This window comes from Equus przewalskii, chromosome 3, assembly GCF_037783145.1.
Source record: "Equus przewalskii isolate Varuska chromosome 3, EquPr2, whole genome shotgun sequence".
NCBI classification, from domain to species: Eukaryota; Metazoa; Chordata; class Mammalia; order Perissodactyla; family Equidae; genus Equus; species Equus przewalskii.
Window position 1 is genome coordinate 115523551 of NC_091833.1, and position 26361 is coordinate 115549911.

Below are 26361 nucleotides of genomic sequence, written 5' to 3' on the forward strand. Positions count from 1 at the left end.
TGCTTGAGGGCCTACAATGGAAAAAAGAAAGTCTCTTCAACAAATGGTGTTGGGAAAACTGGACAGCCACATGTAAAAGAATGAAGATCGATCATTCTTTTTCACCATTCACAAAAATAAATTCAAAATGGATCAAAGACTTAAAGATTAGGCCTGAAACAATAAGTCTTCTAGAAGAGAATATAGGCAGTACACTCTTTGACATCAGTTTCAAAAGAACCTTTTCGGACACTATAACTCCTCAGTTGAGGGAAACAATAGAAAGAATAAACAAATGGGACTTCATCAGACTAAAGAGTTTCTTCAAGGCAAGGGAAAACAGGATTGAAACAAAAAAACAGCCCACTAATTGGGAAAAAATATTTACAAGCTACTTATCCGACAAAGGATTAATATCCATAATATACAAAGAACTCACACAGCTTAACAACAAAAAAACAAACAACCCGATCAAAAAATGGGCAGAGGACATGAACAGACATTTCTCCAAAGAAGATATAAGTATGGCCAAGAGACAGATGAAAAGATGTTCATCATTGCTAATCATCAGGGAAATGCAAATCAAAACTACACTAAGATATCACCTTACACCCGTTAGATTGGCAAAAATATCCAAAACCAAAAGTGACAAATGTTGGAGAGGTTGTGGAGAAAAAGGAACCCGCATACACTGTTGGTGGGAATGCAAACTAGTGCAGCCACTATGGAAAACAGTATGGAGATTTCTCAAAAAGTTAAAAATAGAAATACCCTATGACCCAGCCATCCCACTACTAGGTATCTACCCTAAGAATCTGAAATGAATCCCAAGAATCCCATGCACCCTATGTTCATCGCAGCATTATTTACAATAGCCAAGACATGGAACCAACCTAAGTGCCCAGTAACTGATGATTGGATAAAGAAGATATAGTATATATACACAATGGAATACTACTCAGCCATAAAAAAGGACCAAATTGTTCCATTCGCATCAACATGGATGGACCTGGAGGGTATTATGTTAAGCAAAATAAGCCAGACAGAGAAAGACGAACTCTGTATGACCCCACTTATAGGTGGAAGTTAGCATATAGACATGGAGAACCGATCAGTGGTTACCAGGGAAAGGGGGGGGGGGTGGGGGGAGGGCACAAAGGGTGAAATGGTGTGCCCACAACATTACTAACAATAATGTACAACTGAAATCTCACAAGGTTGTAATCTATCATAATCTTAATAAAAAAAAAAAATGACAGATGCTTATAACCTTCATGTAAGCAATTACTCTTCCTGGGAATTTAGCCCACAGACTAGCAAAAGTGTGAGATGATGTATGCACAGGGTTAATCATTATAGAACTGTCTGTCACATTAAAAGATTGAAAACAACGCAATAGCCACAAATAGGAGACAGGTGTTTTTTTTAAGTATGGTCTGTTTATACAATGAAATGCTACGTACTGTAAAAAAGAAAAAGGAAACGCTCTATTCTCTAAATTGGAAAGATTTCCAAGATACTTTGTTTAGGCAAAAAAAGGCAAGGCGCAGAACACCAAACCTCTTCTGAGAGCTGGGGTGGGGGTGGGGGGGGTGTGATGGTAATTAAAATCTGCATTTCTATTTGCCTGCATGTACACAAAGAAATTCTGAAAGGATTCACACAAAATGATTACTCACATACATTGCTGGTAGAAGGATAATTGTACAAGCAAACTTGGAAAACAAATTGTCGAGACCTAGTAACACTGAAGACAGGCGCGTTGCAAACCCAGCCATTCCAGGGTGAGGTCTCCATCCCAGAGAGACGACAGCAGATGAGCCCGGGGATGAGAATGCTCACGCAAACACGGCCCGCGATCGTGAGAGAGCGCCAACACACTCAACGCCGTCAACAGGAGAACAGACATGAACAAACCGGTGGGAAGAGCAGCTGCAGGACCCGTGCGGTGTGAAGCCGTTTACACGGGAATTTTAACCCATGAAAAACAGTATCATTTCTCGTTTCTGAGTACATAACATATGCAAGAAAAAGCACTTTTTTAAAGCATACCTAGATAACAATAAAGACCAAATTCAGGATAAAATTTACCTTTGAGGAGGGAGAGAGAATCAAATAGGGGAGGCAGGTTTTAATTGCATCTGTAGCATTTTAGATCTTGAAAAGAATAAAAGATACATAGTTTAAAAAAAAGTGATTCTTAGGTCCTTAATGAATCTGAATCACTGGGAATCTATGTTTTTAAATCTCTAGGTGATCTGATAAGGCAGCCCCGATCCAATGACAGCATCTGGAAGAAACTAAACTAGGCCATCTCAGGTCTCTGCCGGTTTTAATTTCTTTCTTTTTTTTTTTTAAAGATTTTATTTTTTTTCCTTTTTCTCCCCAAAGCCCCCCGGTGCATAGTTGTATATTCTTCGTTGTGGGTCCTTCTAGTTGTGGCATGTGGGACGCTGCCTCAGCGTGGTTTGATGAGCAGTGCCATGTCCGCGCCCAGGACTCGAACCAACGAAACACTGGGCCGCCTGCAGCGGAGCGCGCAAACTTAACCACTCGGCCACGGGGCCAGCCCCTCTGCTGATTTTAAAAAATTAAACTTCCATAACTGATTGACTAAAACTAGCTCTGTCATCTGACGTTCATTTCTAGTCAAGCCTTCTTAGCTTCTTGTACTGTAATGTATAATGAAAGTAAAGCACAAACATTAAAAAAAGTAATTAATTTAACTCCTTAGGAAAAGATAATTTACCATGTATTATTTACTTCCCTTTTAAGAAATACCAGCAAATGCTAAAGAAGGTTCTTGCAATTAAGCTCCCTCAACAAATGGAGCATCGGTCTATAATGAGCCGAGTGCCTCTGATCTGTAAGTGTCTCACATCTGGGAAATAAGATGTAAGATTATTTCACTCCAACAGCATCCAGCATCTTGAAAACATTTTGTCTTTGTCTATTTGTGAGCTTTACTGTCAGGTCCACGCCATTTCCCAATGAAATAGTAAAATCCAATGACACTCTAAATGACTTCACGTTAGGCCAACGTCATTAAGAAGGGAGCTGTTCTTTAGCATGCATGAAATACTCAATACACTCTAAGAGTAGAGGGAAAAGAGAAGAGAGCCCAGGTTTCTGAGTGGACTTCTTGGTTCCCCAGTAGAGACAGACAAACACAAGAATGCAGAAGGCTGGGTACAGGTGACCAAGAGTGGGGCCAGGTGAAGGAAGCAGACCATGAAGAAAGCTCCTCGTTTGTCTCATCCTTCTTTCCTTCCTTACTGAAGGGATGGCGCTAAGACCAGAGAAGTGAGGAGTAAAAGAGAAAGTGTCAGCTGGCTCAGCAGAATGAATATGAAGTGTGAAGCCGGCCCCCTCTGAGGTCAAGCCCCAGCTCCATCACCCATGGTCTCTGCATCACCCCACCCGCCGAGCCTCGGTCTCTCACTTGTAAAATGAAACAGCTCATAGCAACACCGTTCTCAGGCCGCTGCTCTGAGGATCAAGAGAGAAGGATGGTGGAAAGGAACTCTGGGAACACTAGTGGTTTACATGTAACATGTGAGAGTTCTGTGTCTGGAAGGCTAAGCAAGCTCAGCAGGAGAAATTCCCCATCACAGGATTCCTACTGAAAAAAGAAATGCTCTGCTCAGTCTCCCAGGACACGGATACGAGAAAAGCCACGTCTAGGTATTCTGACCGGCCGACAGACACAATATTGTTATCATCAGTCTGCCCTTTATATTTCCCTCGGGAATAAGAGGGAAGTGAAGCTTTGAATTTTTTTTTTGAGGAAGATTAGCCCTGAGCTAACATCTGCCCCCAATCCTCCTCTTTTTGCTAAGGAAGACTGGCCCTGAGCTAACATCCGTGCCCATTTTCTTCTACTTTATATGTGGGATGCCTGCCACAGCATGGCTTGACAAGCGGTACAGAGGGTCACGCCCAGGACCCAAACTGGGGAACTCCGGGTTGCTGGAGCAGAGAGCGCAAACTTCACCACTGTGCCACCGGGCTGGCCCAAGGCTCGAGGTTTAATGGACACTTGCACATCATGAGAACCATTGGTATAAAATGTTTCATCAGGTTCCCCACCTCCTCCCAATCCTCTTTTCAAAGCAGGTACTAGCAAGCAACGATGGACTAGACGGTTTGGCCCAATCTGCCTGATGAAGACAATTAGGGAAGTAACATAAAATGCACACAGCATCTTCCCAAGAGCGTGAAAGAGCTATTATCACAGCCAGGAATCACTGGGCCATGATCCAGAAGAAGATGGGAATCCAGAGAGGTCGCCTGGCAGCTGGGGCTGCCTTTGCCACCCCAGAGGAGGCAGCTAAGGGCCCAGGCAGCACCGCTAACAGCTCCAGGGGACTAGGGATGAAAGCTGGAGTGCAGGGCATGCCGAGAACGAGGTCTCTGACAAAACACCCACAACTACGATTCGAACCTCAAGGACTGTATCTTGGAGTAAGAGTGAAATTTAAATACAAACCTGCCCTCGAATGGGCTGCAGGCTGAGCTCAAGTTACCTGGGGGCTCTGAGATCTCAAGCCCTGAAATTAGATTAAACTCACTTTGGAGAGCTAATGCCCCCCAACCATGTGGCAGAGGCAAATGGCATGCTCTCTGACAGAGGAAAGCACAGGGCTGAGAACCAAGTTATTCCTATAGGGACAACTGGATACCCGCAAGAGAAAGAATGAAACTGGACCGCTACCTCACACTACCTGCAAAAATTAAATCAAAAGGGATCACAGACTAAGTTTAAGAGGTAACGCTATAAACTATTAGAAGAAAAAAATAAGTGTCAATCTTCAAGATCTTGGATTGAGCAATGGTTTCTTAGATACAACACAAAAGGCAATAAAAAGGAATGAACACTGACACATGCCATGATGTGGACGAGGCTTGAGACCATTGTGCTAAGTGGAAGAAGTCAGTCATGAAAGACCACGCAGTGTATGAGCACATCTCCATGAAATGCTGAGAACCGGTGAAGCAATGGAGGCAGAAAGAAAGCAGAGGAGTGGTTGTTCGGGGCTGGGAGTGGGGGGTGGGGATGGGGCAGTGACTGTTAGCGCACTGAGCAGGGCATTTCTCTTTGAGGCAATGAAAATGTCCTGAAATCAGATTATGGTGATGGTGGCACAACTCTGTGAACATACTAAAAACCACTGAATCATGAGGGGAACGGCATGGGATGTGAAGTACACCTCAGTAAAGCTGTTCTAAGAAAACTGTTGAAACAATTTTTTCCCAACTGTAACGACCAGCATGACCATCAGAGAACCTGGCACACAAGAAGACAAAATGACGTGAACCAGAACAAGCACAACAGATAACAGAAGCAGACCCAGCAAACTCCACCGAAACCACGGTCCAAACAGCCGTGCCTGTTATGTGCTTGTTATGGAGACGAAAGCCAAACAAACGTTCCCAAAAGAAACAACCAGAAACTCTAGAGTTGAAAACTACCACAGTCAGAACTGAGAACCCCGTGAACGGGAACAAACTTAACAGCAGATTCGACACAGCTAAAGATAGAAATAGAGAGCTGGAAAGTAACAAGAAAAAATTAACCCGACTAAAGGGAAAAAAAAGGATATTAAATACAAAGATAAGAAGTAGAATATAGTGAAAAAGTCTAGCATATATTTAAATGTAGTCAGAGGGAAGGGAGGAAGCAGGGCAAAGTTAGACTCTAAGAAAAATGGCTGAAAATTTTTCCTAAAACTTAGAAAGATAACAATCGACAGATTTAAGCAGCCCAGGGAATCCTAAGCAAAATAAATAAAAAAGAATCTACATCCAGACACAATAGAGTGAAACTAGAAAATCAAAGTAAGAGAGAAGGTTCTAAAAGCAGCCTGCAAACAGGAGGCAGACCGCCTCTTGAAGACAAGAGTCACAGTAATGACTGAGAATACTCTGCTATCAAAAACAAAGCATTCAGGTTAATCCATGTTTGCCTGTGCTTGAAGAAAATACAAATTAAAACAAAAACAGATCTCAGAAAAAGCTTTGGCAATAAACAAGGCTCAGAAACAAAACCAACGGCTTACCTTCAGCCACTGTTCGGCCTGCTCCTTGCTCTGGACTGCAAGAACAAGCGGGTCTGTGCCTTGCTGAGTAATTTTCAACTCGTGTTTCTTCTTTTTGCTGTCCTTTGGGATATATGTAATGTTGCACCCTTGGAGCGGCAGTTCCATCTGAGGCTGCTGGTCCTTGGAACTTTTATAGCACTGCATTTAACATGACAAAACAAAGTTGGGTTACGAGGAAGTCCAAACAGGACACTGAGAGGACTCCAGAATAATGAAAACAGGAGCGCTGTCAAGGCATCTGGAGGTCCTTGAACAGTGAGATGCTCGGAGATTGGAAAATGGACCTGCAGACGCTCAGGTATCGCACACAGAGCACTGCTCCTCCCTGACGCTCCACCTCCACGTTCGTGAAGATACGTCGACCCAATCAGCTGAGCAGTTGACTGAGCATCTGTGACCTGGCTCAGCAGGAAATAAAACGTCCCTGCTCTGATGGAGCTTCTGTTCTGGTGAAGCATCTTTGTTAAGGTCCACGAATACAACAGATTAGGTTTGTTGAAACAGCGCAGCCCTCACGCGGGCGGACAATTTGGATACTTTATTCTACAACCTATGTCGTTTGGTATCCGTCTATCTCATCTCTACCCTCTTTCCGAAAGACAAATGAACGATTTTACTAAGAATATAAATATCAACGCATAATAAACAAAAATGCCTGCAAAGGTTTGTTTTCTGGTTGAGCAGAGGATCCAGAACTCATGCTGTTCCATTTATGCACCGACATTCACTCTGAAGATTTCAGTGCGACCATCCCTGCTTAGCCTAGGTAGGTCTGCAAAACCTACAAACAAATCCTGTGCAGAGGTTTCCCCTGCCCTCTGGTTTAACTGTACTGGTGGGGACCAAAATCTTACCTCCTAATGGAAATATGCGGTCTACGAGTTCAGATATCCGGGTCCCAGCTCTGTTACTAATTTATCTGGGTTTCCGGAAGTTTCTTAAGCTTTCTGAGACTGTTTCCTCATTTGTAACATAGTTATTGCTGTTATTTTACTGAATTACATTAAATTATTAGTAATAACAACATCTGCTACCCATCCCTGAGTGTCAACATTCTATGAGGGGTTTCATGCATCTCATTTAACCCTCACAGACACCCGTTTGGAAGATTAGGAAACTGAGGCTCAGCTGGTGAAATAACCTGCCCCAGGCCAGGCAACGGGAAGAGCGGCGGCGCCAGGACCCCTGCCCCAGGCTGCACGAGGGCGAAGCCTGCACCGCGACTCCAGACCCTCTGCTGACGGGGGAACTAATGAACAGAACCTACTTCCAGAAAGGATTATTCTAGAGCCCTTTCCTTTCACAGTTCCAAAACCATGGCTCCTGAGTGGCACATGTATGGAACACACACACTTTTTTTTTAAATTCAACCAATGGTTGCCCTGTCTAAAAAGGAAACAACACACCAAAACCAGTTAACTTCAGATTGTTATGAATGTCCACTGTTCATCAGATTTTTTACAGTCTCAGCAAGTACCAAAAAAAGAAAAAGAAAACTGACAATACTGTGGAAGGAATGAGAAATTTTATAGCTTATAGTTTTCCTCGGGTTAAGTGTCTCCAAATGGATATGTTATCAGCAGTACGGTAACCTGCAGTCTGGAGGGCCCTGCGGGTGGACCCCCAGGAGGCTGACAATACGACAGAGTAGCGTGCCGGGTTTACTAAGGTGCGCCCCTCAGAGCCACACCTGTAGGGCCGGGGAGGCAGCACGACCAGCAGAGGAAGAAGCATGGCTGCAAGGGAGTTCAAACAAAAGGCCCCACCAGGCCTGTGCGGGAGCTTGACGGCGCCAGCAGGATTGTGCCAGGAGGCTGGGCCTTCACGTCCCGGCACCGCATGGAACACAGACCCCCTGGGAAGGGCGCACGATCTCGGGTGAGCTGTCTGCAGGCAGCCATCCCTGCAAGGGTGGGACAAATCCTTCAGTCCTGAAGGGGGATCTGGGGACATCACAGTGTCCAGCACAGAGCTGCCAGGCACGGAGAGGAACAGGTTCTGGAAGTATACACACAAAGGCCACTAATGGTGGTGCCTGTGGGAAGACAGGCAGGGAACATTGTGGGGAGAGCCTGGCTTTCCGTTTTCTACTTATAGTTTTCTGTACCATTTAAACCTAGAAAGGACTTGCTTTATCACTGTTAACTTTTCTTTTTTTTTTTTGAGGAAGATTAGCCCTGAACTAACATTTGTTGCCAATCCTCCTCTTTTTGCTAAGGAAGACTGGCCCTGAGCTAACATGTGTGCCCATCTTCCTCTACTTTATATGTGGGACACCTGCCACAGCCTGGCTTGACAAATGGTGTTAGGTTCACACCCGGGATCCAAACCAGCGAACCCTGGGCCACTGAAGCAGAACGCATGAACTTAACCTCTGCACCACAGGGCTGGCCCCTTCTTCATGTTTTTAATTCTTTTTATTTTTTTAAAATGTCAACAGGAGTCATCTGGGCAGTTGGATCATAGGTCATTTTTTAACAAAAAAAGCTCATAATAACAATAACTAACTTGGATTCTGTGTTTTATCGGAGAGCTCGCTCTCACACGGTTTTCCACTAATTTCTTCATAACTATTTACAACTGCTCTAAACAGCAGGTGTTATCATCCTGGTTTTGAAGGTGGGGAATCTGGTGGGAGACGGAGGCAAAGGGAGGGAAAGCCGTGGAAGGGAAGACAGCAGCGGGCGAGGAGGGAGCGCTGGCGGGGAGCGAGGACGGGCACCCCACGCACAACGGGCTTCCCTTGGTGCATTTTCAAACTGCTCTTTGAAATGGGAGCCGACTGTATATTTTTAAAACATTCATATAATATATCCACATCTTGTAGCCATTATGTCGGATTATAAATAAGGACCATATTAATCTTTTAAACCTTTTTTTTTTCATTCTTTAAAATTCCCCCACAGCATCATTTTTGGCATATTCTAAATTTGGGAGAAATTCAGGCCACACATGTGGAAAAAATATGTACTCTCATTGTTAAAAAAAAAAAAAGAACAAAACCATTAATTAAAAAATATGCAGTGTCCTAAGAATCTAGTAAAATAAAATTCCCACAATTCACAGATGAAACTATAAAAAAAGGGTTCTCTGTCATCCGCTCCAGTAAAGTGTGATATATAACATCATAAATTCTCATGTGTTCTGTTTTAATGATACAATTTTTTTTCCTGAGGTTAATCTGAAGAAAAAGCAAAAAGCAAAAACATACTCTAGAATTCCTAATTCCGACAATGAAGCAGGGTTTCTAAAGCTGGAGAGGAAGGAAGGAGGGGGAGGGTGGGCTGACGTCCCACCAGCCTCCCGGGACAGGCCCCGCGGGAATAACACCTACAGCAAAGGGTCTGCGTGCTCCCATCCCCGCTCCTCTGCCACTTACCCCATCGCCCTTCCACCTCTCAGATTTAAGGGAAAAAAAAGAATCAGCCTGCAGCTTTCCAAAAGAATTTCCCTTCCTGGCCACTCTTTCCCTCCAAACCTCGCCCGGCCTGCCTGTCCCACTTCCATGACCTGGCTTTGAGGAATCCACTGACTCACGACAAATGAGAAAATCCATCTGACGACGCCTGGCAAGTCCGAGCATGTGCATTTCCACGGACACAAACCGCAGACACTGGCGGGGAACGATTTCGCCCGCTGCCTGCTGTAGGGGGCTGACGAAACCAGCGGCATGAAAGATGCCGTCACCTCGGCCAGCGCTCGCCGGCGGCCTATTTCGGGCCAGCGCCTGACCGCCGTGAGCTCTCCGGGAGGCGCTGGGGGCTGAGCGCCTCCCTTTCCTCCTCACTGAGGTCAGCGTTGCCTGGATGCAAACGCCATCAAGCCAGACCGCCGACAAAATCCTACGGGCTTTACCCCAGGGCAACCAATTCACAGCGCTTTACCAGCAGCTTGGCGTCTTTGATGACGCAGAGCAGCTTGGTCCACTGGCCAAAACGCTTCTTCCGCAGCAGGAAGGCGCAGATCTTGGCGTCCTTCACCAGGTCCATGGAAGCCTCTTCGGACGGCCACTGGTGTCGCGTTTTCTTCCCCTTTCCATCCTCCTCCTCTTCATCATACGATTCGTAGGAGCTACTCATCGCATCTGAGTCATAATCTGTAGGCAGGAAGGAAGGAACAGGGCCAGGTTACAAAAATCTTATCTGCACGCTTACCTGCGGGCTCAAGGGCACATTATTACATCATTCAGTGAGGAAGGGCTTTCTGCATTCAGTGTGCTGGGGGAACGTTAATTAGTAAAAATGGGAAAAAATAACAGACTTGGGAAGTGGAAACTCAACACAATTTCTACACTGAAGTCACTAGGAATTCTGTATTTACAAAGACCATTTAGACTGCTGAACCCGGGCTGGGCCTCTGCAGACACGGCCTTGTGGAACCCTTGCCACGTTCTCGCGGGGGAACATCATCCCCGTCCTGCAGCGCCTTCCACCAAAGGGAACCCTGGCCCAGAGAAGCGCCCAGCTCTCCACGCCCACACCTTCATGTCACAGTTCTTCCTAGTCAGCACTGTCCTTGTCCCTGGGGCATCGCCACACGCACAAGCCCTTCCTAAGGTCCGAGAGCCAACCCTAGGCCGCCCGTCCCCTTCAGCCATCCTTGGGACGTTCGGAAACATTTACACCCATCTTTCTCGTTCTGTGGTGCATTAACACCCACATACCAGGTTATTTTTGGTTTCCCCAATATATCGCTTTCTCTCTACCTCCAGCTCTTGGCACCTGCTGCTCCCTCACACCGGCCTCCCGCTCATCGCACTCGCGCTCCTGCCCGTGCCTCAACAGATGCTCTCATCTTTCGCGACCCCACTTACCGTCACCTCCTCCACAAGCCCCCCTGAATCACAACATGTGCTGCACTGGACTGAGCTGTGCCCCCAACTTCACGTGTGGAAGCTCTACCCGCGGTGCGACCGCATCTGGAGATCAGACTGTTAGGAGGTACTTACAGTCAAATGGGGTTATATGGGCGGGGTCTTAATCGGATAGGACTGGTGGCCTAGAAGAGGAAGAGAGAGAACTCTCGCTCTCTCCTGGCCACGCGAGGACACAGGGAGACGGTGCCTGTCTGTAAGCCAGGAAGAGAGCCCTCACCAGAACTGGACCTTGCTGGCACCCGAATCTTGCATCCAGCCCCCAGAACTGTGAGGAAATAAACGTGTATTCTTGCGCCACCCAGTCTGCGGGATTTTGTCATGGCAGTCTGAGCCGGCTAGACCCGGGTGAAATGCTGCTCCTCTGTGCATCCATGCCACCCGAGAACAAACGCACCCAGTGTACTGCCATCACCGTTTGCCATCTGTCCCCAACACCATGCCATAAGCCCCTGAGGGGAGGGAGACCACCTTGCTGGATGTGATTGTCCCAGAATGTAACTAATCACACAGGGCAGGTGCACAAATATTTGTAAAAGGAGGAACTATTAGATAAGCTTGTACTCACAAAGGCCTCAGAAAGATGGCTGGCAAATTAAAAGTGTTTAAAATGAATACCAGTGACTGTCAGTATTATTGCTAATTTCAGCCCTGCTGGATGATAAGCTCCTTCAGGCAGAGTCTGATTCACCTTGCATTCCCCTCAACCCCAGGACACATATGGAATACGTTCGCTTTTCAAAACATATTTGAGGAATGAACACCTAAACGACGAATGAATGATAGCTAAGAAGAAACTACCGCTAAAGCAGTTGGTTGCATAACAGCAGAAGCGGCAGGAATGGCAGACCTCATACAGAACAGAGTTCACATTTTCTCACTCATGGCATGCTAGGCTATAACTTGTACTCAATGGTCACTTTAATTTTCTCTCAAAGAGTCACTACTAAGAGGGTGGAATAGAAAGATTGGAAGTTTAAGTTAAATTTTAAACCATGAAAAAGAGGTCAATGAAGGATCTTAAGCAAGAGACTACAGCGACTGAAGAGATAACTCTGGCAACAGCATTGAGAATGGGCTGAAGTTGGGGTGACAGAGAGACGGGGAGCAGTTAAGAGGCGTCTGCGATAAGGTTGACTAGGATGCTGACTGTGCCAAGAGGAACATGAGGAGGGGTGACTGGAGCAGTGGCTACGGACCTCGGTTACGGATCACTGGGGAGTGACTAAGACAGAACAGTCCAGATTCCCCTTCTGTGCTGCTGCACTTGCACCCTCGCACCCCACAGCCAGGCTGCTCTTGTCATCTCCACACCCTCCCCAATCCCAACGCGCAGGCACGCACGCACACGCCCCACACACCAGCATCTACGTCCACCCAACGCTCCCGTTTAATGTGGTAGCCACGGGTGGGCATTTAATTTCAAATTCGAATTAAAGTTAAAGAAAACTAAATATCCAGTTCCTCAGTTGCACTGACCACATTTCAAGTCCTCAGCAGTCCCTGGTGGCCACGTGGATGCTGTACTGGAGAACTCAGACAGACAGCAAGTCCATCGTTGCAGAAGTTCTATCAGACGGCGCTGGAGGCGACTAACACGCACAATGCAGTGAGACATGCCACAGAGAGACAGGCCGAGGAGCAGAGCATGCGTGGGACACAGCAAAGACTGAAGAGACCACTTCTGATCTACAGCTTTTATGAGTCATTGCCAACCAGGCAGAAAAGTCTAGAACGAGGAAGATAATGAGCAAAAGCACTGGAAAACATCGAAACATTTAAAAATAGAGTGGATCCTTTCATTTTTCAATAGTATTTACGTGACGGCCACAGAAGCCAAGTCAGTGGCTACCTCTGAGGGGAGGGGAGCTGTGATGAGGAGGGGACGCCGGGGGCTTGAGGGGCTGACAACGTTCTATTCTTGACCTGGGTCATGGGTCACAGATGTTTCGCTTTCTGATAAGTCATTAAGCGTACATTCACATTGTATGCATTTTTTGGCAAATACATTATATTTCACAATAAAAGAGTTTAGCATGGCTGGAATGGAGGTATGTGGAGGGAAGTGGTCGAACATGACACTGAAAACACAGGTGGTGGCCAGACTGTGAAAGGTGAGGTGCTACCCTCTGACCCCATGTAAGCAGAGACTTAAGATGGGCAACGGACAAAACCGTATTTTTTTAGGAAGATCCTGTTCACGGTAGCTTGGAGGACCATGAATCCCTCAGTGCTTAGCTCGCTTTCTAAAACAACAAGTTCAGTAAATATTTAATGAACAAGTGAACAAAAGCATTAACGAATAAATTGGTTATAAATTGGAGAACCACCTTTGATTTCATCGATTCAACAAATATTTATTGAGCACTTACTGTGTGTCACGCAATATTGTTTATTCTTATATCTATATGCCGGGATCTGAGATCAAGCTTTGAAAAGCCGGGGGCTGCTTCCAATTTACAAAGGGCTTTCACAGCCATCGTCCTGCTGGGCCTCTCAGTCACCCAGAGATGGACGCAGAGCAGCATCCTTATTTCAGGGGAAAGGAAGAATGCTGCTGGAAGACCAAGTAACTCACGCCCGACCACATCCCTGACGAGTGACAGAGCCAAAACGTGACTTCAAATTGACAAAGGAGACCATGCCCCCAGCCGCCCTTTGCCTCCTCGGGAACGGGCTGAGATGCACAGCTGAGAATGACAGCAAGTCCACGTTCCGCCTTCTTCTGAGAGAGCAGGACTGACGGGTTCACTTTCGGAAGAACGTCAGCCATCTGAACAGGAGACAGAGCAGTCAGGAGGCACAGCCGGGCCTGCAGGAGACCAGCTCTCTGACAGGTCGCTTCAGCGGTTACCCAACAGAGGAGCAGAACCCCTCATTCCTCGTGCCGTGTACCTCCTGGGGGCTCCACCAGAACTTCATGGAGTTTACTGTCTGGGGTGGGGGTTTGGATTACATTAGGGGGTGATGAGGGCGCTGTGAAAAATTAAGACAGACGGAACGGGGAGGAGGGGAAACAATCGCTGAGGCCTTCAGCCCGTGCAGTAGGCGTACAGGCGATCTCGGGGAGAAGGACGGAGGGCACGGGCGGAGAGGGTGTTGACTAGAAAGTGGCAGCCCGTGGCATATCCTGGCGTCCGTGCACACGTCCACACCTCACGTGGAATGAGGAAGCAGAACAAAGAGCCAGCGAGAGAACTGGGGGGATCCTTCTAAGTGACGCTGCCGGTTAGGAAATGCGCTTCTCCACCAGGAACTATTCTCGTGGGCAAGAAGTGCTACCATCGTGCGGTTCTGATGAACTAAAGAACGTTCCCATCGACTATCACAGGTCTCCCTCGCGATCCCAAAGTTCACTTTACGCCGCTTCACTTTCACAAAAGACCCACATTAGGGCCTGCTTTCGGTAACCGAAAGAAACCCAATGAGGATTTTCACTTCTTCGAAAATGGCATCCAGCGTTTGTTTTGTAGCCAGCCATTATAGAGACGAAGCCCCAAGCATACTGTCATACTTCAAGGCTTCCACAGCAGCCACGACAGACGACGGACCTTGACCTTTGACATGGAGGCAGGGAGACATGGAAGAAGGTGTAGACATCAGAGACCCGCCTGCCCGGCTGGATTCAGACATGATGAGATGTCAACAGAGGACACTCCTCCTCTCTCCTACAGCCCCGTCTCCTGTGCCTCCCACCGCCCCAACCTCCGACGACGCAGCGTAACACGTCACCACCACCACCACCTCTCAGCCTCCCAGGGAGCCCACCGCCTTCCTGACCCTGGGAAGTGAAACCTCATTTCACCTTTCTAGGGGCTGTGCAGTCATCGAACCGCTGCTGCGTCTACACTAGGTCAGCGTGACTTCAGCATTTACTTGTTATTCGGTATGACTCGGAAGGTTATTTTTGGGTCTGGGAACACCTGAAAATTTTTCCCACATAAATTAATGGTAATTGCTTCTTTGTTTTACACCATTTTGGCTTACGAAGGGGTTCATAGACACACTACTTTGAGATAGTGGGAGAAACCTGTATTTTTAACTATAAAACATTAAAATTTTTATTTTAGACATATACCATACCCCATGAAGTGAGAAATGGCATTTCACCCAGTTACCCTTGAGGAGAGAGAGGGCAAAGGACAAAGAAAGAGTGAAACTAGAAAACTGAAAATGAGATGAAACATAAACCTGAATCCAAAAAACTCAACAAGGGCTGCATCGACTTTGTCTGCGTCAACGTAGCTGAGCGGGAAGCACGGTCCGCAGAATTCCCGAGCTGTGCAGCCCGCGTTAGGCCAGCCACAAGAGAACCCTGGGAGAGGCCGGAAGGGGCGGCAGCGTCACGCTCTGAGGATCGGCGGAGGGCAGAGGCGCTGCCGATGCTCGGGCGTGTTTCCACCATCTGTCGGCCCGCCCTGCTGGCCCGGAGCTGCCCGACCTGCTGCTGGACCTCCGCCTTTGGTGGCTCAGACCCTGTACAGGTACACGTACAAGTCCATCGCCAGGAGCACCAGCATCTGCTGCAAGTCGCCGAGTGTGGAGGGAGTCCAGGATGGACAGGCTGCAGTTTGTCCTTGCAGATCTGTGCATCCTTGACCTCACCCCACTTCAAGTCCAGCTTTTCATCCAGGCTGCCCTTCCAACCAGATCCACAGGCAGGAGCCTTCCACCGACTTCTTCAACAGCTCCCATAATTGTCTGAGGTCTAACCCCCATGATAAGCCTTCTATTCCACCTCAGAGTGGTTCTGCTGCTCTGATCAAACTTGTTATAGAAATCGGTAATGAAGGCCTTTGACAGGCCTTTATACGTGAAGCACAGAGCAGACCCTTAGGATAGCGGAGCACAGCTATGCCAGCCTCTGACGGTAACTATTTTACTTTTGAGAAACTGCTCTTGGCTCACGGATGCCCTCACAGAGTCTAAAGGCTTGAGCATGGGGCAGCAAGTTATGACGCAACCTGAGCTGCCCACATGGACCCCAGGCTGTCTGATCCATCAGGGAGCATTCAGCCAGCACATCAACACAGTCTGCATCTCCACCGGGCCCAGAAGACGTAAGGAAGGTAGAGAAGCAAGCAGTTCAGATGCCCACGGCCCCTCCTCCTCTCAACTCTGACTCATGGCCTAACAGTTCAGTTGGACGGTCAACACTTGAGAGGAAGCAGTAGCAAGGAGGTCTGCAAAAGAGGTTGTGAGCAGACCTCCACACAGGCTCTGGATGTAAGTATCTGCACATCAGCTGAGCGCTGAGCAAAGAGCCCTCTCAGCAGAAGATCTTCAAACGCAGGTGAGAAACACGACCCATTATATAGATGTGGGTCAGCTTCTTTCCCCAGACTTCTTGTCAAACGGACTCGTACAACGGCCACAGCGGCACGGATGGAGGTCACGCACGGGACTCAGCAGCATGGACTTCAGCCACGAAGCATCACCTGGCTCCCGCACTTGGAGCGTTTTCCCAGCACATGATGCTGCTCCTTGGGGAAGCAGCCAGCCACCTAATAACAGGTGGTTCCCACTGGACCACAGCACCTGATTCTCACTGGAGGCGATAACTCAAGTAAATTCGCCTCCGCTGTCCACAATGCTCCTGCCAAAAGCACCGTCCGTGGTCTCACAAAACACCCTATTCACCATCATGGGAGCCCACGTCACATTGTTTTTGACCAAGGAACTCGTTTTATAGCAAACGAAGTTTACCGCAAAGGGTTTACGCTCATGAAACCCCCTGGCCTTGCCATGTCCCGGTCACCCTGAAGCAGCTGACGCAACAGGCTGGTGGAATGTCCTTTTGAACGTTCAGTTTCAGGACCAGCTTGACTGGGAACACCTTGTGGGGCTGGAGGTGGTATCTTCCAGCAGATGCTCTGACGGAGCGGGCTGTTTCTCCCACAGCCGGCATTCGCAGGTCTGGGAATCCAGGGGCAAATACGGTAGCGCTCCTCTCACTATTACCCCTAGGGATCCGCTGACAGAATTTTACCGCCCTTCCTTGAAACGTTGGCCCTGCTGGCCCACAGGTCTTCGTTTCTACGGGCAGAATGCTCCCTCCTGAGGACAGCATAATTGCTCCATTTAACTGGAAGGGGCGACAACAGGCAAAGAAGGGGTTACTGCAGTGACCGGGATGCCTGGTCCCGACCACCAACAAGCTGTGACCACACACTGGGGAAGGAAGACATGCCCGGATCCAGGAGATCCCTCAGGACGCCCCGCCCTGTGACTACAGTCAGTGGAAAAGCACAACCGTCCAATGCAGGCGGTCCTGCCGTGGCCCAGACCTTCCAGGAAGGAAAGCTGAGTCATCTTATTGGACAACCCACCAAGGTGCTTGCTGCAAAGGGAATATGAAGCCAGCCATAAATAACAGCTATGACCACTGACCGGCTGTAGAAATGAGGACTGAACCAGTGACCAACCTTCTCCCTTGTTTTGATATGGACATATTTGTGGATGTATAAACGACTTCTTTTCTTCTCTTCCCCTCTCCTGTTCCCCGAGCATCTAACATGAGAAGTGCTAACAGCAGTTAGCCTTAGATCCCCATATTTGAGTTACAGGCTCTCAAAGGGGAGAGCATGACTCAGCTAGAAGAGAATGGACATCACCCCAAAGTGGAGAAAAGGACTCTGTACCCTCTCGGGGAGTTAGGGAGTTTCTGTGTGGGCGATAGTCGAATCCTGTAATGCTGCAGCATGATTCTGCTATTGTCTTTATTTGGAAATTCAATGTGGTTAAAAGAGGTGTGTGTGGATGCCAAATTGACACAAGATAAATGGTGGTGGTTTTACACTGTATCAACTCAGCAAGGCTGGAATTACATTTCCCAAAATTCCCTTTCTTGGATGATTCTGGGTTCGGGCTGGCCATGAGAGCAATTTGTGAGCAATTTGGAAGGCAGACGGGAAGCAGCTGCCAGTACATGCTGAAGGTCAGCGCGGGGTGCCAGGCGCTGCTGCGGCTCACACACATTGTCCCTGGTCTGCTGGCCCCCTGTCGGTGTGGGGCAGCCGCTGGGCCGCAGCTCCTGCAGCTCCTGAGGGGTCTCTTCTGAGTCCTGGGCCGGGAGGCGCGTTCCAGCTCCCCTGGCTGGCCGCCGGTGTGGCCAGGTCTGGAGGACGTGGAGACAGACGTGGGTTCCGGTGGCTCTTCTCTCCCTCAGTCCTCCCCGCTCGTGGTCTCAGCGGCCAGCCCCAGTCCACAGGCTTCTTCACTGCTTCCCACGGTCCCCACAATAAACCCTTCATCCCACAACCCTCACAAGGGTTCTGCTTCTCCGATAAGCCCATCTCTGATACACAACTCAACTAAGCCGTCACGCAGTCTGCAAGCACCTGGTCCGATCTGCAAGGCAGCTCACGCCGCTGTCCCTCGGGGTGGGCGGGGGCCCCGGCCGTCCACTCTACAGCCACAGCCAGCAACAGACAGGGAGCTGCAGCGCGCTCTCACTGCTGACTCGCCGTTCCTGAGTGTGAGGCCTGCTCCTGCTCTCCCGTCTGGAACCTGTGCCACGAAGGTTACCCACCCGTCAGTAGCGAAGGAGGGGCTTCTCCGAGGACAGGATGGGACACGTGAGCTGTGCGGGGCTTCTCGGACGGAAACTACCGAGGCCCCCAAAGTCAGACACAATTATTGTCAGTCTGTAGCCCCGAAAGTGTGTTGGGGGAGAGAAGGAAGGTGGGAGAAGCTAGGACCAAGCGTTCCAAATGCTGGGAAATACCCTCAACAAAAAATTCTTTTCTTTACTCGTTGCTATTAGAAAGAAAGGAATCCAATGAAGTTTTGAATTACCTCAAGCCATTTAATTTTTTGTTTTCTAATTAATCTACTAATTTCTGAAATAGTGGACACTAAGAAATTACCAGAACGCATTTTTCCTGAATAGTTCTTAAATGAAAGAGAAAGCATTTAACTTATGATCTCAAAACCCAGTATGTCCTAACTTCCTTCCCAGAACCATCCCTTTTCTCATCCAGAATGCAACAAATATTTATTGATGTGGGGCCTAGTCTGTGTCGTGACTATTCCAGAAGCGGAGAAAACAGGCACGAGTGAGCCAGCAGAGGCCCCTTACCCTCCAGGGGCTTAGAGCCCAGCGCGGCCGGGTTCTCCATCTCCTCATGCTCAGTGAATACACCAGGGGAATTTCCTGAAACGATCAAGTTAGATTCTGCTTTGCTGAAATGGTCTGCTGGATTTTTGCCCGGGGAGAGAAAGACCAGAAAACTCAAGCCTCTGTGTCGCAGAGACCACAGGTGATGTGGAGACAACACAACACAGGGATGAAGGAGAGCATCTCCCCAGGGAGACAGCCGAGGCGGGTGACATGTCACAGATCGATGGACCACAAGCCTCCAGGTCAAAATGGGCAATCAGTCACTCACTTCCCATTTTTTCTATCTTTTATAAGAAAAGCAAGACTCTATGAGTCAACAAGCACTCAGACACTGCCCCCACTTCAAGAAGAGACATGAGCAGCCTGCCCGACCGAACAGTGAGAGGAGAAACAAGGCCAGTGATGCAAAAATAAATTCCAGAGACAGTTAGAAGGCGGCTTTGACGTCAGCGTGCCGTTCTTGACGTGAATTTGAAAGCTGGGTACTAACAGAGAGGGACTTCTGAGAGTCACCAAGCAGAGTGGAGTCATGTCATGACAACTCTAACTGGGGCAGAAATTTTCTGGTAAGACCTGTATGAACAAAGAAAGATAAAACCAAAAAGAAAGACAAGCCAATGATCGAGATGCCTATTTGTTTTGTCCCCAGTGATTTTTAGCCCAGTCGACAGCCACCACCTCGTGGCACAATGAACGCAGCCTAAGAGGGACAGGCTCCCGTCAGAGTGGGGGGCCCATACACACACCTATAAAAAGGCACCACGAAAGTCGTTTCCCTTTTGACCAAAGGGAGCACACCTCCTTGGACACACGTTTCCACAAGGAGCTCTCACCAGCTGTGAGTCCTGGGAGACAGAATCCGGATCCCAAGGGCACCGTGAGGCACGGGGGACACTGCAAAGCCCCTCCGGTGTTTACCTCTTTGGGTCAAAGCTGACTTAAGTCCACATGTCCCCGGTGTTGTGTGATGGGCCCCTCCCCTTCAGACCAGCAAGGGGGCAGGCTCTCCGCGTCCCGAAATCCGAGAGGCACTCACTTGAGGTGATGTACTCCGGAGCTTTCCCAGGACTCAGGGGCACAGCCTCCTCGTAGTAGCCTTCTGGGAGGGAGGACGTCGGCAACGGCGGCGGCCCGCTGTCCGGCGGCTGAGGAGCAGAAGGAGCAAACAACGCACGTGACCATCAGAAGGACATTCTGCATTTTCAACGAACAGGTGTCGCCCAGCTCTCTCCTCCGCCCCCCGTAAAGTCCCTGGGGAGAGAGCCCGCCCGCGGAGCGGCTCTGCTGGTCAGCTCCGACCGGACCCCGACGGCGCTCCTGCCGGCCCTCGCCCCAGCCAGCAGCCGTGCGTCAGGCAGCATGGCTCCTGCTCCGGGCAGAGGGCGTCCCCAGGGCAGAGACAGTGTCTGTCCCTCTCTTCATGCCCACGACTCTCCCCTCACCGCCACCCCTCTGCATCTCCATGGCCCACCCCACCGTGGGGAGCCCGGGAGCACAGGCACCGCTGATCCACCCGGCGCCCACCGCAGCAGAAGCACTGGAGACACGGGGCTGGCTGCACGGGCCGGTGCCCACGGTCTCACCACACTCCCAACGTGCACCAGGGACACGCCGAACAAAGGAAGCCACCTATCAGCTACCCTCTGAAAGAAACTGGAAATGACTCTCTGGAGAAGGAAGCTGCTCATTACTGAAACCAACTGCATCACAGCTGCTTCGGGCTCCGAGGCTGAGGCCGTCGGCTCTGAAGCCGTCACTTTCGAACACAGAGGAGCCGGCAGGCTCAGGACTATCCAAATTCTACCTGGCCTTCAAGACCTGCCGAGGCCCCCTTCCTCTCTCAAATCCTCCTGCTGACCCTAACACAGGCCACCCTCCGCTTCCTACGAGCATCTCTGGGTTTGCTGCAGAAATCACTCACTAGTCCTCACGCAACAAAAAGGGCGAGGGGGAGGAGAGCCAACATCTGCCAGACGCCTGCTAATTGCCCGGCACTGTACTAGGTGCTTCTGCAGTGGTCACGGGTTGCATCGGTCAGTCCACACAGGAACCCTGCACGGTACATGTTACATTACCTTACAGTTTGCAGACATGGCGAGGGAGGCCCTGCCTCTGAAACGGCCCGCTCAAAATCAGATGCTAGGAAATGACAGAGCTGGAGTTTTCTAACACCAGGCCTGTCTGCTAAAGGCCTTTTTTATATTCATATTCTCTCTCTTTTCCTTTGTTTGGTTTTTTATGAGGAAGATTGGCCCTGAGCTAACATCTGTTGCCAATCTTCCTCTTTTTGCTTGAGGAAGATTGTGGCTGAGCTAACATGTGTGCCCATCTTATATTTTATGTGGGATGCCTCCACAGCATGGCTCCATGAGCAGTGCTAGGGCCATGCCTGGGATCTGAACCTGTGAACCCCGGGCTGCTGAAGCAGAGCGCACAAACTTAACCCCTCTGCCACGGGGCCGGCCCCCCTCTTTTCCTTTTGTAAAAGGAAAACAAACTGTAAACAAACTGAAAAGATGTCACCAAGAATGACACAGAACAGAGGCCCCAAGTGGAAGATCTCCTAAGTTAACTTTCCAAGTAGAACAATGTTCCAAAGAAATCCTAGGGGTTTTTTTTAATATAAACTCTCTAGAATGTGAAACTGCACCACTTCCCATGTAACTCAGCTCTGAATCCAGAAGTCCGCTGGGTGACTCACCACCCACTGTGCTTCACCCACTCCTTCCTCGCCAGATGAAGACTGATACCTCCCTCAGGACCTCTGCACAATGTGCCCTCAGACGCTTGAAGGCCTTATCTCCCTCCCCCAATCCCGGTCCCTGTTCCCTAAAGAACTCAGATGCCTCTGCGCTCAGGGCTGCCTTCCCGGACGGACGGTCGTCATGCTGTGCCCCCATCTGGACGGCATCCACGTCCCTCCTATCTTCCTGAAGAGGCAGCGCTGAAAATAGACCCTGCTCCACGGACGCGGCCCCAGGCACGGTCTGAACAAGAGCCCACCCTGAGCTGAAACCTCTGCTTGCTGCTTTGGGGAAAAAGCTGTTGGATCCACTGAGTGTCTTTATCCATGAAATGGAGGGTGTTTCAACTTCCTCTGAGTATGTTGAAACATACAAATTATTCATGTCCTGGGAAAGCATTACAAACAGCTGAGTCAAACAAATGCTGATGAAACGGCAGCGACTCCCGTTCGAGAGCCGCAGTCAGGCGCAGTGTGAGGGGAGCAGCTTCTCTCTGGCCCATGGGATTCCTCAACAGAGACCTTCCAACCCCACTGGAGGTCCTGCACTTGGCACAACCTTCGGCAACTCGACAATAATTCCACTTCTAGAAATTTATGCCGAGAAGATCAATTGGTCTTGTGAGCAAAAGTGGATAAGGATGTTCCATAACAGTTTTTTTAGCAAAATCTAAAACAATCTAAATGTTCATGGAGAGAGGAATGCTTACAAATACTGACACATCCACGTGCAGACGTTTAAAAGGAGAGTGCGTATCTATCGTCATTTACTTGAAAAATCTCTACTAGATACTGTTAAGCGAAAGAAAACAGCTACACTAGGAGCCCTTTATATAACATTTGCGTGTTTATGCTTTCATACATACAAAAACAGGAGGTCATTCACCATGTTAACAAATAGTTACCTCATTTTTAACCATTGTCTGTATAGCTCCGATTTTCTACACAGTATTTGCCGTTTTTAAAATGAAAAAAAATTATACTATTTTCACTTTGAAGTAATACTCCCCCAAAAATAATCTTTCTAGAGGAGCACCCACTCTCTCCAAAAAGGATCAGTACTTCACTCCCAAATACCACTCAACCTTGAAATTCCACCACAGGGGTTTCAGGGCCTCAAACAGGGGAATTACAGTTTGTTAAAGGGCAAGGGGAGGAGAGCCTGAGAAGTCCCTGAACTGTAATTTAGCACCACTTTTTTGGAGCAAAAACTTCTTTCAGATCCTTTCCAACAGGTAAGATTTCCCTGAAATCACAAATAGCAGGAATTTTAAATGGCGCAAATTTAAAGGCAGATTTCCAAAAGTAATCACGGAAAACCAGAGGACAGGCAGGAAACAGGAAGGCAGCATGACAACGAGGAACGCTCCAACACTCGGCACGCATCAGAGCTGGGCCGGCTCCGTCCTCAGGCCACGCCACCTTCCCGTGACTCTGAGTCCAATCTCCCCACCTGGAAAGGAGGGCACTGGAGCGCGATCATCTCTCACGCCCACCCGGTTCTAAGATTCCCATTCTATGTTCTTATAACGTTGCAGGTCGAGAGGCCATGAAGCCAACTTTACCTACTTCAAATTTTCATGAGAGTTGCCCTCGGGTCCTGACTAAATGATCAAGGACATCATAAACTCTGGCCAGAGCAGGTCTTCAAATGCACCTTCTAACAATAACACTGCACACCAGCGTGGCAGAACCCCAGTGAACCTGACGACCTGCGCTCAGGACCAGAGGAGCCCCAGGCTGTGCGCAAAGCTCCAACACCGCCTTCCACCTGTCAGCAGGGCTCTCCTGGCGGCCCTCACAGACACATGCTAATGAAATAAGGGACTGAGGTCCAAGCACCACAGCCTCCTCAGGGACTTCCAGAGAAAGACGAGAGACCGTTTTCCTCAGCGTGACTGATCTTTTGCTTTTGTTGCGCTCTAGACATAAGACAAAAATGGCACAGAGCCAGTTACTAGATAACTTTTAAACTCACCGGATTATTTCTCCTTCAAATTAATACTTAAGTGAAAGTTACATTTTAACTTAGGAAATCTTATCTGCCTTAAGGTACTGTAAATTTCTCCTTTGAGGTCTCCACATCTTATTAGAGAAAACCAGTACTTACAGATGGACAGGAATATGATCTATAGGCTGCTTGGCTCACAATATTGGCCATAGTTTATTTTCCATCTTTTTGGAAAGAAAAGGCCATTAGTATTTGCCTTTGCTACTTTAAGGAAAAGCCTCACAGAGAATTCTTTTCCATTAGTAATAAATATTATGTTTATATAATTGTATGGTACAATATAATTATTTTCATTCTCATTATTACTATTCTTTCAACAATATAACAATAATAAATACTGTTTACCGTTTGCCTACTACGTGTCAGACATTATTCTGGGATATTTTAGATATAGTTTATCCTGTTCAGAAAATAACACTGAGATGGTGGTATTTTGATTACAATTTTAAAATGAGGAAACTGAGGCTCCAGGGATGAAAGGCCTTGCCCAGGGTCACACATGCCCAGAGCTGATTAGTGGAGATGGCAGAAGCCAGCAGAGTCTGGGACTGACGGCTGACCCAGAAGCTACAGAAGGGCAGGGACGGCATCTCTGCGCCCGTGCCCACACTGCACGTAGTGAGCGGCGTGGGAGCAGAGAAGGAACTCCCGACCCAGCACGGCTGCGGCTGCCCACCCGCCCGCCTCCAGATGCTGCAACACACCCAGACCCACTGCTTCCCGAGGAAGGCGCGTTCCACATGCCTACGTCAGGCCCAACACCGTGAGGCTTCCCCACCCCTCCTACCCGGCACTCCTCAGCACCATCCCCTCCTCCTACCCCAAGTGACTGATTAGTGCTTTAGACTAGAAAGACCAATAAACCACGAGACCCAATCCTAGCAGAGGAAAGCATCAGCCTGTAATTCGGAATCACTTCCTGACTTGAATTCTATACATATAGTGGTGTGTCCAGATTCTGCTTTTCAGTTACAGTGATTAAAATCTGTTGAGAGCAACAGTCAAAACGCTAGGATCTAACATAAGAAAATTAGGGTTCATATTCTAGTTCTGTCACATATCAGCAAAACCCTTCTCTAAGGACGTGAATATTTTAGCAGCTCTCTACAGAGCGTGCAGTCCGTGGCGCATCCTTCAGGAAGGTATTAACACTGCTGAAGGAAACTGGAGATCGGAGTAAAGGAGTTTTTGATGGATAACAAGTTTACGGTCTACACTGCAAAAACGTTTTCAATCCTAACATCAAGAATTAAGTAGTAGTCTTCTTGGCAAAACAAAAGTTTTTGTCCAAATTACATCCCATTCCATTCTGATCACTATTTAATTTGCATTTCACAGAGCACTTGAGTAAACACTGAGAAATTACTCACATATTTTCTTAAGTTTTCTCCAGTTTTATTTATGCACGACAAAGAATGAGAGCCACGTGGGGCCATGTTGTCTTCACTTCCTTCTCCAGCAGTAGGACGGCTTCCACAGGGAAGGCCAACCGTCCAGTAGGGTGGAGACAGGATACAGATCTGAAGTGCAGCCAGGGAGCAGATTTAAGATAAAGAGGCCACAGGAATTACACATGAGACTGAACTCTAAGATTCTCGAAAGTCATGGGAGAAAGGAACAAGATGGAAGTGCTTTAGACAGGGTGAAGGGCAATCAACAGGCACCGGCAAGGGCTGGTGTCAAACTCCCTCGCTTCACAGAGACAGGAAGTAGAACAAGGGTCACCAGGGGCGGGGGGGAACGTGGGGTTGTTGTAGAACGGGGTAGAGACTCAGTTTGGAAGATGAAAAGTTCTGGAGACGGATGGTGGTAATGGTTGCACAACAATGCGAATGTGCTTCATGCCACTGAACTGGACACTTAAAAATGGCTAAAATGGTAAAAGTTTTTATTATGTATATTTTACCACAACAAAAGACTTCATTGTTATCTGCTGGTATACTAAGGCATCACATTTACATGAGCTCTGGCCCTAAAGCATCAAAGAATTGAATTACTCTCCTCTACCCCCTCTAAACACGATATAAGCCCCTGCTGTCTAAGTTATGGAATAAAAATACTTCTAGACAGCGATTTGCCTGGGGATCACACATATCCTACAGAGCCCCCAGAGGCGTCTCCCTTGCTCTTTTCTCTCTCTCGGCCAGGAAGATCCGAGACACCCCTGTTTGTAGACCCAGTGCTATTCTGGAGCAGAAGAGGAGGAAACGAGGCACAGTTGGTGCTTGTCTGGATCGACCTGCTCAGCGAGGCGGGTGCTTGGAGCCGGGTGGTGGGTCCTGGCAGCCAATGTCAACACAGATGGGATCCATTTCCGGCTGCACCGGGCCTGCCTTTCCAAAGGCTCTCTCAGCCCTTGCTGTATACTAAGTACCATCAGCTTGATGGCTGCGCAACTCTCAGCACAAAACAAAAACAAAAATCTGTTGAAAAGCACACGTCTTCCCAGAAACGTTTTTATTACACAGATGCATGTTCTGGTCTCTCCTGAAGGTGAGGGCGCTGAGTGGGACTGCTCACCATGCTGTGTGC

At 48.4% G+C, this 26361-nt stretch overlaps 1 protein-coding gene across 9 annotated transcripts in view; it reads right to left on the minus strand.

Moving 5' to 3' along the window:
* The window catches only part of AFAP1 (actin filament associated protein 1), a 160843-nt gene that overhangs the window by 70379 nt on the left and 64103 nt on the right, over positions 1-26361 (minus strand). For all 9 annotated transcript variants that reach the window (XR_011538357.1, XR_011538356.1, XR_011538354.1 and 6 more), the window contains exons 4-6: positions 20112-20220; positions 9965-10176; positions 6039-6218 (exon numbers count right to left, since the gene is read on the minus strand). Coding sequence is in view for 4 of the 9 variants with exons in the window: in XM_070613353.1 (XP_070469454.1) it covers positions 6039-6218; positions 9965-10176; positions 20112-20220 (501 nt within the window). In the remaining 5 variants the exon portion in view is untranslated. The remainder of the gene's footprint in view (positions 1-6038; positions 6219-9964; positions 10177-20111; positions 20221-26361) is intronic.